Genomic DNA, 18,327 nt, shown 5'->3' with positions numbered 1-18,327 from the left:
CTGCATTTTACGTCCAAGTGCTTGACAGGCTTCGAAAACGAGTCGCCCGCGTCCGGCCAGCGATCAAAAACATCTGGCGGCTGCATCACGATAATGCGCCGTCTCACACCGCGCTTGTCGTGCCGGACTTCTTGGCCAAGCACGGCGTGGCAACGCTGCCGCACCCGCCCTACAGCCCGGACTTGGCACCACCGGACTTCTTTCTGTTCCCGAAGATAAAGAGGAGTTTGAAAGGAACGCGATACGGGACTTTGGACGCCGTCAAAGAGGCCGTGACGACGTGTCTTCGAGAGGTTCCCGATGATGCCTTCGCGGGAGCGTTCCAGGAATGGGAACGCCGCTGGAACAAGTGTATCGACTCACAAGGGTCCTATTTTGAGGAATATTAGCTTAAGATATGTAAAAGTGTAATACATTTTTTTTCCTGAGTTCAGTACACTTATTTTCCGGACGAACCCTGTATAATGGCTTTTTTAGATGGATCAATTTTTCGGCCAGTACCCTCAAGCTGAGTTTTGCCTCTCTTGCTCCTAGGTTTTTCCTGAATCGGAATTGGTTTTCCGAGAGGCTTTCTTCTACCTTTCCTTCTATTCGTCGGCTGATTATACGTTAGGTATTTTCGATGCGTGGTATCTTCAGTATTGCAATCATTACACTCTTCTCGAAGTCCTCAGGTAGTCTTCCACTGTCGTAGATATCTTTTATTATTTCAAATAGGATATCCTTTGCATTGGCCCCGAGTGCTTTGATAATTTCTCCACTTATTTTATCAATTCCCAGTGCCTTGTTGTTCTTTAAGTCTTTCGCAGCTTGGTTGAAATCACTTCTCAGTATCTCCAGGCCCCGTTTGCCTTCTTCTATCACGTTTTCTTCTTTAAGTAAGTCATCTTCAAGTGGTTTGGACCCTTGATAGAGATCTTCAATGTATTCCTTCCATCTCTTCCCAACGTCTTCATCTTCTGTCAGTATCTTTAAATTAGCATCTCAGATGCTGTGATATTTTGTTTTTCTTACTCCGAATCACTTCTTCACCAGTTTATAAACAGATTCACTGTTTTCCTCCTTGGCCTTCTTGCACCCCCGTATGACTTTGTTTCGCAACTTGTGAAGGGCTTCCTCAGTTTCATTTCTAGTATTTTCTTCTTTACTCTGAGAGATATCTTATTTGAGCTGTTATCTATGGCCATTTGGTTGGTGCCGTCTTACTCACAAGTTGTTCATCTGCTACTTTGGTTATGATATTCTTCATTTCCTTCCATCGTCCTACTATGCTAGCCGCTTTTATTCCTTCTATTTTCCCATCAATGATCATGGTGAACTTTTCTCTTGCCTGCTTTTCCTCCAGCATTTTTGCGTTCCATCTGGGTTCCTGGGCCACTTTCTTAAATTTCTTGTACAGCAGTTGGCTGTACAAGACCACCAGGTCGCGATCACTATTTATATCTGCACAAAGTTAGCTATTGCATTACTTAACTTGGTTTCTGTATCTCATTCTCAGGAGGATGTAGTCAATTTGGTATCTTACCTAGTCCCCTGGCATCTTCCAGGTGTATCTTCTCTGATGTTGCTTGAAGAGGGTGTTTACCACTACCATATTTTTCTCATTGCAGAATTCTATCAGTCTTTCTCCCATGGGGTTCTGTTTTCCCAATCTGAACTGTCATATGCTCCTTCCCTCTCGGCCCCCTCCAACCACAGCGTTCCAGTCTCCCATTATGATTAGGTTCTCCTTCCCTTTTGCTGCTCCTATAACTTCTTCCAGTTGCTCGTACACTTTTTCCATTTCCTCTTCTGAAAGGCTGGATGTTGGCATATCACTGTGTCTGTGGGCTCTCCATCTAACCTTATCATCAGAATCCTCTCACTGTATTGCCAGCACGATTTGACTCTTCTTGCCCAATCCTTCTTGAATATGATGCCCACTCCTGCAATTCTCAGTTCATTTCCTGAGTATGTCACCCTGTACCTTTTGCTCCGTAAGTTGTCCGGCCCACTTAATCTCGCTCACTCCTGGGATGTCCATTCCCAATCTATCCATACCCATCACAGTATTTTCCAACTGCCCTCACCCTCCCAAATTCCAAGTTCTTATCCAGCATTTGTCTACCTTGACTGATGTTCCCCTCCCAGAGATCTGATTGGCGGACTATTTTACCTCCGGATGATTTTACCGGGAGGAGTGCCATCACGTCATAACTTGAATGCAAGGCTGCATATTCTAGGGGAACTAATGTGGTGGTTTCCCGTTGCCTTCCACATTGCAGTATTGTGGCAAGTCACGAATACTGATACAATTTTTCACCAGAAGAAAATTTTTAATGGCAGGTGGCCATTGACATTGGCTTCACATTCCGATTCAGATCCAGGTGGTGGCAGCATTTCTTTCAGTTGCAGCCCAATCCCTACTTGGGATACCATATGAATAGCACTCCACGTGGAGTATACCATCAGTCAGACAGGTCTTCAACTGTTTGACCCTTGGGCTTCACTTTGAGTAGGTTTATGCTAAAGTAGGGTTTCTCTTCACCCTTCCAGAAATTCCTCAACATCCTATCCCCACTGAATGACCCACCTATCCCTAATGGCGCAGATGACCGTATCTGTCGGTCGCCTCCTGAATCACTACTATTACTCAAATTGTTCAAGTTGCAGTCGTGTATCCTTCGAAGTATGCAACTCGCCCCGTTATGTTGGCAACCGGTGCAGCTTGAGGTGCATGAAGATAATGGTGCAAGAAATACATTGAATTACAACAGTTTACGATTATTGACGGTAATGGTTATTGAAGAGTTTGAATAAAGGTGTTGAATGCGGGAGGAAGAACACTTGAAGAAAAAAAATGTCCACGAAAAACTTCCCAACTGCCCATCTTTTATTGTGACAGTTCGAAGGATGGCAGAGAAATGACTACCACATAATATTTAATACCAAACGAAGTATGCAAACATCACTTGGGAAGAGAGAAAAAATGCAATTCAACCCCAAGAATAGAGAAACCAAATAGATACAGTACACAGTATATGGTAGAGTTTTAGCACCTAAAAATGATCACCTCAATATATCAATTAGATTAAGTACCTAACTTGTCTTTGGGGAGATTAAATCATTTGCTCCTGCATACCTTGTATGTATTAGTATGCCCACGAAATAGATTATAAAAGACTTCCCATGAACAAACATATGCTTTACAATAACAAGCTATTATTATAGTGTTGTTATAAATTCCAGATCTTTTCCTACACTTTATATAGATAATTAACAGCACTCTGATATTGCAAATGAGATATTCCCACGAACAAATAAATGAATGAATTAAAAAGGATGAAAGATTTTCCAGTTTGTAATGCAGAAATACAAGTTTTATTGACTTACAATTTGCTATCATCTCAAGATTGCCTCACCACTATTTCTCTCGGGTACTAACACAAGTATAGGTCAAAACAAACTTCTATTCCATCGGTATAGTCCAAAGAGAGATTTTCTGGGAGATGGATATTAAATATAATATAAATTCGTAAGAATTAAATTTAGATAAATCTAATGTTGAGGAATAATAGTGAAGTAAGTTTCTCACCAAATGCCAGATGATGGAAACGCAGGACCCCAATCCCACGCAAAAGATGATTGCGTCTTGCGTATTAGGTTAGCATGGCACTCCCCATGGTATGAGTTAGGTACACAATCTGGAACCACACGAGGCCATAATCGAGACCGCTCTTGTACAGTTTTTACTGGAGAATGGAAATGAACCTGAAGCTGATTTGGTGATCCACCATACTGAAAAGAGCAGGAAGATTCAGTTTAATATCGCGTGCACCTCATTCTAACAGAGCAAAGATTTCGTGGAAAATACTATAAAGGCAAGAGGGCAGAGCAAATAAAGAATGTGTAAAAAGAACAATCGAAACCTTCTCTACTTTTTTTACAACCTGAAACGAATAAAAAACGTACCTGAAGAATCCCCTTCACATTCAAAACATGACGTACAAACATGTTATCGAGTTCTGAGGCAATCTGAACACCATTTAGTGATATATCTGCAACTGTATCAATCCCATGAAATATTACGGCTTCTTTGTTTCCTGATATCCAATCACTGGGAACTGAGTCGAGAGAAAGGTTAGAACTGAAAATATTTGGATCCCAACAATGTTGAAATTATCTTAATGGGAGTTAAAGAAAGAAAGTTTACCTAAAAAACGTTCAAAAATGTACGAATTCAATGATAAAGCGAACGTACCTGTAAAGTTCCTCTGATAGGTCCAGTTGTCATATGCTACCCAACGGTAATCTTCATCGTTCGATTTGTAATATACATCTTCACCGAGTATATGAGCACTAATCAAATCTGAATATATACCACCGGGCACTTTTGCAGAAACAGAGATAGCTGAAAGGAAATTATTCATTTCTCCGTAGCGGATATTATTTATATAATAACGTCATTTTTGTTAACGATTGAAAACATAAGCCATATGAGAATTAGCATCAATCCGGTGACTGGCTTGCTTACATTTATTTGAGTTATACACCACCCAAATTCCCTCATCGTCTGAGTTCAAGGAAAGGTATTGCAAAGCTTTCCCGTATCCAATGAGGGCAATGATGACATAATAGAAAATCATGTATAATAATAAAAAGCGACTACAGCAGTAAAAATTACTTATCACACAACAACCTAAATCCCAAGATAAGGCACACGAAAATTTCAATTTAACCTTTGAGCCGCGACTACGTACGTCAAGTGTAATAACAGAGTTCCCAAATTACCCCCTTCCAGCATTCGTAAATGCCTTGTGATAGTTTTCCGCAACAGAACAGGGGAAAATATCGCATGTTATTCGAGTTAACTTAATTCGAGCGAACCAGCACTAAGTCCTATCCCACGACTACGTCTCGGCCTGTGCAGACTACAGATTTTTCAGTGATACCAACACACACATTTTTCCACAAAAAATGACTACATCTCCTAAACCAGGCCATTTATACCGCTAAAATGGACACTGTAAACTAAGCAGTACTCCATTTATTTACTAACATTCGCAAATCGTATGCTCATTCCGTTGTATAGGATTCAGATCGCTCCGAAGGTTATCTAAACTGAAGTTAGCCCAACGGATAGTCGTCTTTTATAGGGAAATTACAAAGTTTTAGATGATACCTCCTAAACTAGCTCATTTTCTTCCTTGGAATTAATCCGGCACACTATGCAGTACTCCCTCTATTTGCATCTATACGGTTACCCCATGCTCATGCCCTAATAGAGGATCCAGGGCCAAGAATTCTTGACGATGGCCCTTAACTGATCTTGGACCACGATGGCGGTTATGTTTCAACGAAGTGCACCCAGGGCTGGATATTATCTCCAATACTATCACATTTATCACGCTGAACATCGCACAGTATTGTTTCTTTTACCCTTCTTCATCAATCCGTTTTAGCACTTATTACTTACTTTTTGATTTCTTTTAATTTTTGCACCATTTGCTGCTCGCACTTTCCTCTTTTTCACGGTAACTTCAATTCCTTCACTGCTGTCCGTCGTCTTCTTCTTAAGTCTGTAGCTTTTTAAATGGTATTTGATGAAAATTTTGTAGATGGTATGTATCATCATCATCTTCTTGAGGCAGGCCCTTGTCATTGCAACCATTGGGCTCTCTCCATTGCTGTTCCTTTCAGTTCACTGTATGTTGTTACGCACGTAGTACTTTTTATATCATCTATCAATTTCTTTCTTTGCCTTCCTCTTCCTTGTTTTCCTATTATTTTCCCACACATATTTTTTTCCAGGAAGTTATGTCTGAGAACATGTCCAACAAATTTAATTTTCCTTTTCTCTATCTCATGTATTAAATTCTTTCTTCTCTAATTTCTCTCAATACTTCTGTGTTGCTTTCTTGTCCATCCATCTTGTTATTATTCTCCAAATCCACATTTCCACCACTTCCAACTGAGCCTTTCCCCTCTTTCCCAATGGGCAAGTTTCACATTCATGTAATGATATACTCTAAATAAACCTTTTTGCAGAGGATTTTCTTCTTTCCAAATTCATTTGTTTTTTTCCTAAAAGATTCTTTTTTTCATATGCCATCTTTGCCAAGGCAACTTTCTATTCTTTCCACTGCAGAGGTGCATCTGTTGTCTCTTGTAATTACAATCCCAAGGTTGCAGAACTACTACATCTACTCGGCTTACCATTGATTCCCCTATCATTGAATTTACAGGGAGTTCTGTCCTGTTTCCTGGACTTTGGTTTCCTTCACATTTATTTTCAGTTTCCATTTTTTTTAAAGCTGTGATCAGGGTTTTGAGCGTTCTATTCATATCTTTGGCTGTGGCTTTAACCTCGTGGACTGTGGCGCATTGCACACGACTACGAATGCCTGTGACATTTTATGTACGGTATTTCATCTCAACATCTTGTTCCTTTAAAGCCCCCAAAATATCAGAGTTTAAGAGGACGCCTCGATAGTTTAACTGGCTAAAGCACTCAAGCGGACATTGAGGGATCCGGGTTCGAATCCTGGTCAAGGCGAATGATTTTTACCCTCTGAAATTGTTGCATTGAAATACACATTAGCGGATGACTTCTTTAAAAGTTACTGTTGCAGCATCTCCCGCAGTTTCTGTGGAATCCCTGTAAGTTGTGGAGGAGGTGCTTGAGATTTGAGAGGATAGCATGTAAGATGGGGAAGAAGTGAAAGCGAGGGGCTAACTGAAGCACCTGGAAGGAGAGGATTAGTGAATAGAGAAGAATGAGGTGCAATGCATTGAAATCAAAATCATTAGTGATCTCATTACTGCAATAGCATCGCACGTGCCTATCCCCTTCCTAAACACTAACTGATCATCTCCTAATTAATCATTTGCCCTACTCTCCTTCCTCTTGTTGATGTTCCTGAGAACCACTTAAGCTGCGTGCAAATTCAAACTTATTGTTCTATAGTCCTTACAAGATGCAGCCTTTAACTTTTCAGAATTGGAACTAACACTGATTCTACAAAATCTTCCAGCCAGTTTCCTTCCTCATAAATGCTACAAATTAGTCCATATAGACTCTTCCTCCCAGACTTTCCTAAACCATTCAGTAGCTCCATAGATTTTACCTACCCCAACTGCTTTTTTTGATTTTATCTCCCTTAATACCTATTCTATTTCATGGTATGGTATGCCTGGACCTAAGCTACTTCCATCTATGTCATGGTCTCTTTCTGTGTCTAACCTTGTTGGCCTAAGTTCTTTACCATACAGTTCTTCTATTTATTCCTTCCATCTCTCTTGGATCTTTTCTGTGTCAACTATTATCTTACCTGACTTATCTCTAACTGTTAGCACAGATCTTTTATTCTTACTTCCTGTTACTTATTTAACCTTCTTGTATAGCGCACCAATTTCACCCTTCCTCTGTAGACTTTCTATATTCTTGCATTGCCTCTTACACCCTGCTTTTTTTGCGTTATTTGTTGCCTGTCTCAATTTATTATTTAATTCTTTGTCCTTCCTTTTGCCTAAATCTTTGTTTATATTCTTTCATTTTCTTCTCTCATCCATCTTTGTAATTATCTCATCCATGATACATGGTTTCCTTGTCCTTTTCCCATTAACGGTTCTTATAGTTTCTTTGATGGCTTTCGATATCTTTCTTGATGCATTCCAATTTTTCTTCGAAACTACTCAGCTCTCTAGCATCATCCATGATTTTCTCTACAGCCTGCTGATACTCCTTCCTTGTCAATCTATTCAATGCTTCTACATTCCGTTTCCTAACCCGCCGCTCCTGCCTCACCTTTTTGAAATGGACGCTCCACTTCATAACAACTAAATTGTGGTCAGAGTGCACATCTGCTCCTGGAAAGCTGTGCAAATTGATCACACTGGTCCTTAGCCTGTGCCTAACCATATTATAATCTAACTGATAACTTTCTGTGTCACCTGGCATTTTTCATGTATAGCTCTGCCTTTTGTGGTATATGAACCAAGTGTTGGTGATGACTAACCCTTGTCACCTAGAGAATTCTATTGCTTTCTCCCCGCGGTCATTTCTCGTACCTAAACCATAGTCCCCTACACTATCACTTACTTAACCTACTGTCGCATTCTAAACTCCTATCACTATCAATGTTTTCCGGCGGGAACACACAAGTTTATGTCCTCTAACTGATTGTACATCCTATCGACTTCTTCCTTCTTATGAATGCTTGGTGGCATGTATACCAAAACAATGACCAAGTTCGTCGGTTCTAATTGTATCTCTGCCACTAATATTAAATCTGTATGATGGTCTATGTTGACTATGCTTCTTTTTACCTTTTTATTCAATATTATGGTAATCTCTCTTTGGATTTCGTCCCCTGCGCTGTATAATACCTGTACTCTGTAACTATCACTCCAGTAATCCCCATTAACCTTCCGCCTAACATCGCATAGACCTAAAATATTTATATTTCCTCTTCCCATCTCTTGGTTTAAATTCTCTAATTTACCTGTCCTTCATATTGTCCTAGCATTCTAAGTTCCTCTTCTAACTAATTCAGTCTTCTTTTTCTGCATATTCTGTTCTGCTGCTGTCGGTTTGGCTTTGCAAACTTTTCGTGAGATGACGACTGAGGAAGCCTTGCCTTTCCTGCTGCCGGGCAAAACACAGCTGAGTCCTGTACTAGTCAGGACTGATATTCTCTATATTGTTCATCATTAAAGTCTTGGGAATAATAATTGAGGTGGTTCTCTGTTGTCTTTTTCAATATTGTTTTTAACATTACACCATCACTCAACTGGGGTCAGACACCTTTGTAGCAGCCTCACTGAGGAACAGATGCTGCATGGGCTACCTTTTGTCATGCTCTTAACCTTCAACCATTCTGGCATGGGTGACCCTACCAGGAGCAATTATCATTGCTTTCAACAGTACAGCTCAATGGGTCATCAGAATGCAAGGTCCTTTCCACCTTGTCAAGGTCGTAGCCCATGGGAGGGAAGTTCCAAGGGAAATACCCTATTTTTGAAATTTAGGATACAGTTTGATTTCAACTGAGTAGGCCGCCAGTTATACAGTTGAATGTTCATGTTGTGAAATCAGTAGTAAGTTAAGGATAGTCTAGAATAACAGATTCATTCAGTCAGTTTTCAGATTTGCTCTACCTCTACTAGTGTAGTTATGGATGTGAGATCTTAATTGGTAAGTTTCTTGATTAACTTTCACATAATCAGAATCATAAATATATATAAAATAAACAAATACAGTCATGAATTGATACCGAATTAAAAAAGGCTTGGAGGAAGCATGTGATAGTATATTAGCTAGAGATCCAATAGCTCTCAATTTTAGTAGCAAGATTTGTTAGCATGTGGGGAATAACCCTGTAGCAAAACGCCATAATTCAAATGACATTGAAAGAAGCCATGATAAAGTGTTGAACAATTCTCATTTGAAAAGAGAAAGTTGAGCTTTCTTGACTCATAAACAGCTTTGCTCAGTTTATTACATATCTGACTGATGTGAGTCTCCCAGTTAAATTTCTATCAATATAAATTCCAAGTAGTTTAGTAGTTTCAGTTATTTTTTATTTAAGACTGCATTCAATTTTGCTGGGTTTTTTCAGCATTTTAATGTAGATGATTATTATCAAATCATTCCTTAGCTTGTCTTCGGGCATCGCTAGAACGTGCCTTTGTATCTTCCAGATGTTGACATTTTTTAATAAAAGAGTTGTCATTGACATATAAAGTCAGATGTAGATTTCATATTACATGGAAAATCAGTAATGCATATTTAAGTACGTATTTTCTCTACATTTAGTGTGAAACCATTTACCTAAAACAATTCAATGGCTGAAATTAAGGAAGTATCAACCATATGTGTTGATTCCTTTAGATTAGTGTATTCTTGTATAAAGGATGCATCATCTGAATACAGGATGGAAGGGGTTGTAATAATAGAGGAACATGTAATCATGGTATTAAGGGAGTTGCACTGAAACTAATGAAGTCATATTTGGATGATCGCCACCAATTGGTTGAACTTGATGGCTGTCGGTCTGCAGCTCTTAAAGTAAAATGTGGTGTACCACAGGGCTCTGTGCTTGGCCCAGTACTTTTCATTATCATGATTAATGATTTGCCCTGTAATATGAAACCTAGATCTGTTTTATATGCTAATGACACTACTTTTGTACAAAAGTGTCAACATCCAGAAGATGCAAAGTTACGATCTAGCCCTACCCAAAAACAGGCTAAGGAATGGTTTGATGTTAATCATTTACAATTAAATACTAACAAAACTCAGCATATTGTGTGCAGTCTTAAATCAAAAACAACTAATATTGAAACTGCTAAAATACTAGGAATTTATATTGATACAAAACTTAATTGGGAGACTCACATCAGTCAGACCTGTAATAAACTTAGTAAAGCTGTTTATATGTTAAGAAAGCTCAACTTTATCATTTCAAATGAGAATCGTTTAACACTTTACCATGCCTTCTTTCAATGTCATTTGAATTATGGTGTTGAGTTATGGGGTCATTCCCCTCATGTTAAACAAATTTTGCTACTGCAAAAGAGAGCTATTCGCTCTCTTGCTAATATACCACCACGTGATTCCTGCAAACCTTTTTTTATTAGGTATAGAATCATGACTGTATTTTGTTTGTATATCTTTAAGGCTCTGATTCATGTGAAAGTTAATCTAGAAACTTACCAATTAAGATCCAACCTCCATAACTATTCCACAAGAGGTAAATCGAATCTAAATACTACTTATTGTAGATTGTCATCAACTTACAACACATTTCACAATATGAACATACGACTGTATAACTATCTGCCTACTCAGTTGAAATCAGATGGTATCCAGAGTTTCAAGAATAGGGTATATACCTGGTTACTTGCTCACCCACTTTACTCATTGGATGAATTCTTTTGTGACAATCTTCATCACATTTAAGAACTTATGTTTATATATTAAGTAATATTATGATTGACGACATTTAATATGGTTGTACCATTTTTAAAATGAATAAAGTATTATTATTATTATTATTATTATTTACTATCAATATCAACTATTTAACTGTCATTAATCATCAACAAAAATAGAATGGACCAAGAACTGAGCCATGAGGGAAACTATATTGAACTGGAAATATGAAAGACCTCACACCATGTACTTCAGCACACTGTGAGCATCCCAATAGTTAAGATTGAAATAAGACAAATTTGACAACAGTAATTCCATAATACTTACTTATATTTATCTAAAAGAACAGGAAGGTAAACACATTCAAAAGACTTAGTTAAGCCACAGTGTCAATGAAAAATTGCAATCCTCTTTAAAAGTATTAATAATGATGCTGGTAACATGATGTTGTCTAAGTTGCAGTTTTACCTGTACATAAGCTATATTGAGAGGTACTAAGCAGGTTATTGCATTTTCCATCTACCTATTTTCCTCTTTTTATCTTATTTAATATTTACTAAAGTATGTATTCTAATATTATTATCAGTTTCCTCTTTATTTTAAAATTTTCTGCATTATTGTAAATAGCTACCCTAAGCCCTTCATAAGATCTTCATGTGACCTTTTTGTTACTATTTCTGGGTCTATTTTTTGTATTCTACCTTCTACTCCTGAATGGTATCTGTCCATACACTATATTATTTCTGTAACATTGATATCTCTTTTGTAAAATTTTTGTGATAAAATAAACATTGAAAAATTAATTAACTATATTAATGATCAATTAGTAGCACCAGTGTGTAAGCAATCCATTTACCAAATTGTAATGCTACAGTAAACACTTCCTCTTCTGAACTCACCAAAACTCTATTCTTATTTATCAAAAAACATGTAGACATGTACAAAATACAGTTCCTCTCTTAGATAAATACATTTAATCCATAATGTACGTTTTCTTTGTTAATGAAATCATATACTGTTATTTGTCCCGTCGTCTCTCATAGTGACGCGAAGTTTTACATCGGTTAGATGAATTAATTAAAAAGAGCAGTGTGTGAAGTAATATGTCATGGACCATCTTATCTTTGTGTTATTCATTGATTCACATAATTCAGTGGACCGTGTCAGTCGAGGATCTTCAATATTACATTCTATTTTCACCTTAAATTTCCTTAAGGGCGAAATTTCTGTGATCAATCGTATAAATGACATTTAACAATGCCGGATTACAGTTAATTTTACCTTATTTGGTTATGTTGTCTGAATGAAAGTTTATGTCTTCTGAGAAGCCAATTCATTTTACTATCTTCTTCTTCGCTTCTTAAATCAACAATTCAATTCGGTCTCACATCAATCATTTTTACCAAAAAAATAAATGGAAACATACCTGGAAAGAAAGTAAAACCCAAAGCCGTACACTTAAGGGCACTTATAGGTGGAATATAGAAGGGGGTGGGAAAGTTATTGTTTGGCGGGAAGCCAGAGGCCAGTGACCCGTCACTCAAACAAATGAAATTTAAAATAAATAGTTCTACCAATTACTCCCTTGATCAGGTATTTGCACACCAAATTGACCTTCACAAGTCGCAACCACACACACACGCAGGGTTTACGGGGCGGGAAGCCCGACGCCAGTGACCCGTCACTCAGACAAATGAAAAAATAAAATAAATAGTTCAGACAATTACTCCCTTGATCAGGTATTTGCACCACAAATTGACCTTCACAAGTCGCAACCACACACACACGCAGGGTTTACGGGGCGGGAAGCCCGACGCCAGTGACCCGTCACTCAGACAAATGAAAAAATAAATTAAAATTATATAACACTTACTCCCTCGCTCAGGTATTTGCAAACAAATTGACCTTCGCAAGTCACAAACACTCACACACACAGGGTTTACGGGGTTGGAAACCCGGCGCCAGTGACCCGTCACTCAAACTCGGACGACACAAAAGTACAGTGCTGGAGGGGAAAGTGCCGAAAAACCTGACACCAGGTGTTTCGCCTGCTAAGCAGGCCTCTTCAGAGAAGAATGATTAGTCGGAGCCAAAATATGTAAGTAACAGTTAAGTAGGGGAGGGGGGGCCTGGTAACGGACGGGGGAAGGTTATGGGGGGGGGAAGGAGGGGAAGCACGGGTGGGTGGGCGAGGGGCCAACAGGAGAAGGTACAATTCTTGGGAAATTTGAAGGTCGAAGGGGGGGGGGGGTGGTCGTTTGACCGTTGGGGAAGGGACGGTCATGATTCCGGAAGGGAGATTGAAAACAAGGATGACGATATTGGGCCTTTGTCACTGTTCATGAGTTTTTCTTTTGTTTTGTTAATGTACAGACTTTCGTAATGGTCGAGTAGGTGATTAGGCACATGTTTCAATAGCTGTAGGTCTTCAATTGTGATGTTGTGTGAGTTTTCGTGTATGTGTTGGGCGACGGATGATTTGTTGAAATTTCCCAGTCTGTAACATGCAGCGTGTTCTTTAAAGCGTGTGCGAATATTTCTGCGAGTTTGCCCGATGTAAGAAAGGTCACAATGTGGGCAGGAGATTTTGTAAATTCCAGATTTGTCTAGGGTATCAATAGGATCTTTTGGATTAACAAATAGGTGTTTCAGTTTAGTTTGACTAACAAATGTGGGTGTGTAATTGATTTTTTTGAAGATAGAAGGAAGACCTTTTGTTAGTTGTGGGTGGTGAGGTAGTTTGACAAATTTCTTGTCACCTGGTGTATACAGTGTGGTGTTATTTTGGAGATGTCTTTTGTTCCTGTGTTTTTTTAAGATGTTATCAATGAGCTTTTCTGAGTAGCCGTTCACCACAGCCGTGTGTTTTATGTGTTTTAATTCTGTTATGAAATCCGCTTTGGACAAAGGTACATTGAGGAGCCTATGTACTAGGGAGTGGTAGGCAGCGAATTTGTGTGTTTTGTGATCGAAAGAAGATTCGTGTATGTAATTGTTGGTGTGGGTTGGTTTCCTGTAGATGTTGAATGAGAGGTGGTTGGAGGGGGTTCTGGATATCTTAAGATCAAGAAAGGGGAGGGACCGATCTATTTCAGATTCGACCGTGAACTTGATTGAGGGGTATTGGCTGTTAAGTTGGTTTTGAAATGCTTCTAAAGAGCATGAGTTGGTATCAAAGACTGCAAATATGTCATCCACATATCTAAACCAAACTTTTGGGAAGTAGGTAAATTTTCTTTGACATTGCTCTTCAAAGCGGGACATGAACAGGTTTGCTAGAAATGGAGAAAGGGAATTTCCCATCGTGGTGCCGAAGTCTTGTTGGTAAAAGGAATTGTTGAAGGAGAAATAGTTGTTACTCATAACAAGGTTGGTCAGGAGGATGTATTCTCTAATTTCTACCGGGGAAATGTTCTTAGACTGGAGCCACTCCGCCACAAATGTTATGGTATCCGGGATTGGAACACTTGGAAAGAGTGACTCTACATCAAAGGACACAAGAATCTCATGGTCCGTAAGAGTGATGTTTTTGATTTTTTCAATGAAATCGATGGAATTTCTGATATTGGATGAACTTTGAAACCCAATCTTGGAGAATTCACCCGTAAGCCACTTGGATATTTCGTAGGTGGGGGAATTGATGGCGGACACAATGGGGCGCATAGGGCAATCTGTTTTATGTATTTTTGGGAGTCCGTATAGGCGTGGGAGGTGTGGGTTCGAAACATTAAGTCTGAATTTAAGTTTTTTATCGATTAGGTGCTTGCAATTAGTTAATGCAGACTTATAGCTTAGGATCATTTTGTTGAGGGGGTTTTTTAAGATTTTGGTGTAGGGACCATTGTCAATAAGAGATTGCATTTTTTGGAAATAGGTGTCTTTGTCTAGAATAACACAGGAATTCCCTTTGTCAGATTTTAAGTAAAAGCAGTTTTTGTTACGAAGTGAGCGGATAAGGGGAAAGAGGTTTCTCGGAGGTTGTACACTCTTGTTGGGGACTTGCGTAAGGTTTTTCCTAATTTGGTTCCCACAGCAAGTCCGGATTTGATTCTTGGTTCCCATATCAAGGTATTTAATGGCAGATTCTATGTGTGCAATGAGATCATTCAAGGGTGGTTTTGGGGGTTTAACACTGAAATTCAGGCCTCGGTTTAGTAAAAGTAACTCCTCACGGGAGAAGCTGGTCTCGGAAAGATTAACTACAAAAGGGAATTGATCCGCCTTGGCAACATGAGGATGGGTGCTTTCGTCCTTGAGGGAGGAGAATTTCTTGGAAAGTGAGAATTGTTTTTGCCGTAGCTTATGGATGCTGACTGAATGGACTTTCCTATCATATTCTAACCACTCGGTAAATTCAATTGAATCCAGACCTGCCGTTAACTTAAGATGAATACTGTAGGCTTCAATTTCAAGTTTTGATCTTTTTGCGTAAAGGAATTGGATTTCAGACTTCAAAATACGGTTTTTTATCATGGAATCATAGCGGGAAAATTGGTTTTTTCCGAAGGTGGTCGAGGAGATGAATCGGGGGAGAATTCCGTTACTTTGGCAGTTTTTGAGAAAGTTAATGTCCGCACCGATTTTAAGGATGTTGGTCTTAAGCCGGTGATATCGGTTACGTTCGGTTGACTTGGAGGCCATCATTAATAAATAGATAAAGAACGTACTACGGCCGAGTGCATGGAAAGAAAGTAAAACCCAAAGCCGTACACTTAAGGGCACTTATAGGTGGAATATAGAAGGGGGTGGGAAAGTTATTGTTTGGCGGGAAGCCAGAGGCCAGTGACCCGTCACTCAAACAAATGAAATTTAAAATAAATAGTTCTACCAATTACTCCCTTGATCAGGTATTTGCACACCAAATTGACCTTCACAAGTCGCACCCAAAAGTTTGGTTTAGATATGTGGATGACATATTTGCAGTCTTTGATACCAACTCATGCTCTTTAGAAGCATTTCAAAACCAACTTAACAGCCAATACCCCTCAATCAAGTTCACGGTCGAATCTGAAATAGATCGGTCCCTCCCCTTTCTTGATCTTAAGATATCCAGAACCCCCTCCAACCACCTCTCATTCAACATCTACAGGAAACCAACCCACACCAACAATTACATACACGAATCTTCTTTCGATCACAAAACACACAAATTCGCTGCCTACCACTCCCTAGTACATAGGCTCCTCAATGTACCTTTGTCCAAAGCGGATTTCATAACAGAATTAAAACACATAAAACACACGGCTGTGGTGAACGGCTACTCAGAAAAGCTCATTGATAACATCTTAAAAAAACACAGGAACAAAAGACATCTCCAAAATAACACCACACTGTATACACCAGGTGACAAGAAATTTGTCAAACTACCTCACCACCCACAACTAACAAAAGGTCTTCCTTCTATCTTCAAAAAAATCAATTACACACCCACATTTGTTAGTCAAACTAAACTGAAACACCTATTTGTTAATCCAAAAGATCCTATTGATACCCTAGACAAATCTGGAATTTACAAAATCTCCTGCCCACATTGTGACCTTTCTTACATCGGGCAAACTCGCAGAAATATTCGCACACGCTTTAAAGAACACGCTGCATGTTACAGACTGGGAAATTTCAACAAATCATCCGTCGCCCAACACATACACGAAAACTCACACAACATCACAATTGAAGACCTACAGCTATTGAAACATGTGCCTAATCACCTACTCGACCATTACGAAAGTCTGTACATTAACAAAACAAAAGAAAAACTCATGAACAGTGACAAAGGCCCAATATCGTCATCCTTGTTTTCAATCTCCCTTCCGGAATCATGACCGTCCCTTCCCCAACGGTCAAACGACCACCCCCCCCCCCTTCGACCTTCAAATTTCCCAAGAATTGTACCTTCTCCTGTTGGCCCCTCGCCCACCCACCCGTGCTTCCCCTCCTTCCCCCCCCCATAACCTTCCCCCGTCCGTTACCAGGCCCCCCCTCCCCTACTTAACTGTTACTTACATATTTTGGCTCCGACTAATCATTCTTCTCTGAAGAGGCCTGCTTAGCAGGCGAAACACCTGGTGTCAGGTTTTTCGGCACTTTCCCCTCCAGCACTGTACTTTTGTGTCGTCCGAGTTTGAGTGACGGGTCACTGGCGCCGGGTTTCCAACCCCGTAAACCCTGTGTGTGTGAGTGTTTGTGACTTGCGAAGGTCAATTTGTTTGCAAATACCTGAGCGAGGGAGTAAGTGTTATATAATTTTAATTTATTTTTTCATTTGTCTGAGTGACGGGTCACTGGCGTCGGGCTTCCCGCCCCGTAAACCCTGCGTGTGTGTGTGGTTGCGACTTGTGAAGGTCAATTTGTGGTGCAAATACCTGATCAAGGGAGTAATTGTCTGAACTATTTATTTTATTTTTTCATTTGTCTGAGTGACGGGTCACTGGCGTCGGGCTTCCCGCCCCGTAAACCCTGCGTGTGTGTGTGGTTGCGACTTGTGAAGGTCAATTTGGTGTGCAAATACCTGATCAAGGGAGTAATTGGTAGAACTATTTATTTTAAATTTCATTTGTTTGAGTGACGGGTCACTGGCCTCTGGCTTCCCGCCAAACAATAACTTTCCCACCCCCTTCTATATTCCACCTATAAGTGCCCTTAAGTGTACGGCTTTGGGTTTTACTTTCTTTCCATGCACTCGGCCGTAGTACGTTCTTTATCTATTTATTAGGAAACATACCTATTCCTTTAAAAGTTTCCCGCATATAATGCCGTCTGCTACTGGAAGGCTCGCGATTGGCTAATATCACTTTTGGACAATAATATTTGAATGGATAATTCTATGCGTAAAACTCCGGCCCCTACATTTATAATACACTCCCAATCGCAGTAGGCGGATATTCACAGTCAGGCGGTAAGAAACTCCAGCTAACAGAGTAACTCTGGCCCCTGGTTCGACAGAGATAAAAATATTTGACCGCCCCCTAGGCGAAAAAATTAAACCATTTTGTTTGAAACTAATGCTCGTTTAACGTGCAAGCCAATCCAGTGTCGCTCAGAGAGATTGCCTCCATTGGACAATGATGAGTGATGTCTCACCAATGACTGTTGTCAATTTTATTATTAATGGAGGAAACATACAATTAATAATCACAAAATGCAGATCTAATCGCTAGTGCTCTATAAATCGTGAGTAGTTTTATAATACTTGGAAATTATATGATAGAGCTACGAGCTTAGTAATTGGCATTACATGTAATGCAATATATTTAATAGTGAGGGAAGCGTATACGTAAATTAAATTTACCCGCTGTCAGTTTGCCAGTATTACCACATTCGTTTGAAAATAAAAACAAGATATATTTTTGTGTTTGAATAGGAAAGAAAATTGAAGAGAGAAATTTACTTCTTAGTTGTTTATTTTGATTTCA

The 18,327-nt window shown here is 39.4% G+C and overlaps 1 protein-coding gene across 1 annotated transcript in view; it reads right to left on the bottom strand.

The window, feature by feature from the left end:
* Nucleotides 1–4,890, bottom strand: part of beta-Man (beta-mannosidase) — a 39,288-nt gene extending 34,398 nt beyond the window's left edge. Inside the window, exons 1-4 of the mRNA XM_071595946.1 lie at nucleotides 4,514–4,890; nucleotides 4,241–4,390; nucleotides 3,952–4,103; nucleotides 3,575–3,777 (exon numbers count right to left, since the gene is read on the bottom strand). Coding sequence (XP_071452047.1) covers nucleotides 3,575–3,777; nucleotides 3,952–4,103; nucleotides 4,241–4,390; nucleotides 4,514–4,625 — 617 coding nt within the window. The 5' untranslated portion in view covers nucleotides 4,626–4,890. The remainder of the gene's footprint in view (nucleotides 1–3,574; nucleotides 3,778–3,951; nucleotides 4,104–4,240; nucleotides 4,391–4,513) is intronic.
* Nucleotides 4,891–18,327: the final 13,437 nt, after the last annotated feature.

Source organism: Hetaerina americana, unplaced genomic scaffold, assembly GCF_022747635.1.
Source record: "Hetaerina americana unplaced genomic scaffold, ioHetAmer1.1.p SCAF_71, whole genome shotgun sequence".
In the NCBI taxonomy this organism is placed as follows: domain Eukaryota; kingdom Metazoa; phylum Arthropoda; class Insecta; order Odonata; family Calopterygidae; genus Hetaerina; species Hetaerina americana.
Note: the sequence above shows the minus strand (reverse complement) of the source record. Positions and strands in the feature narration are given on the sequence as shown.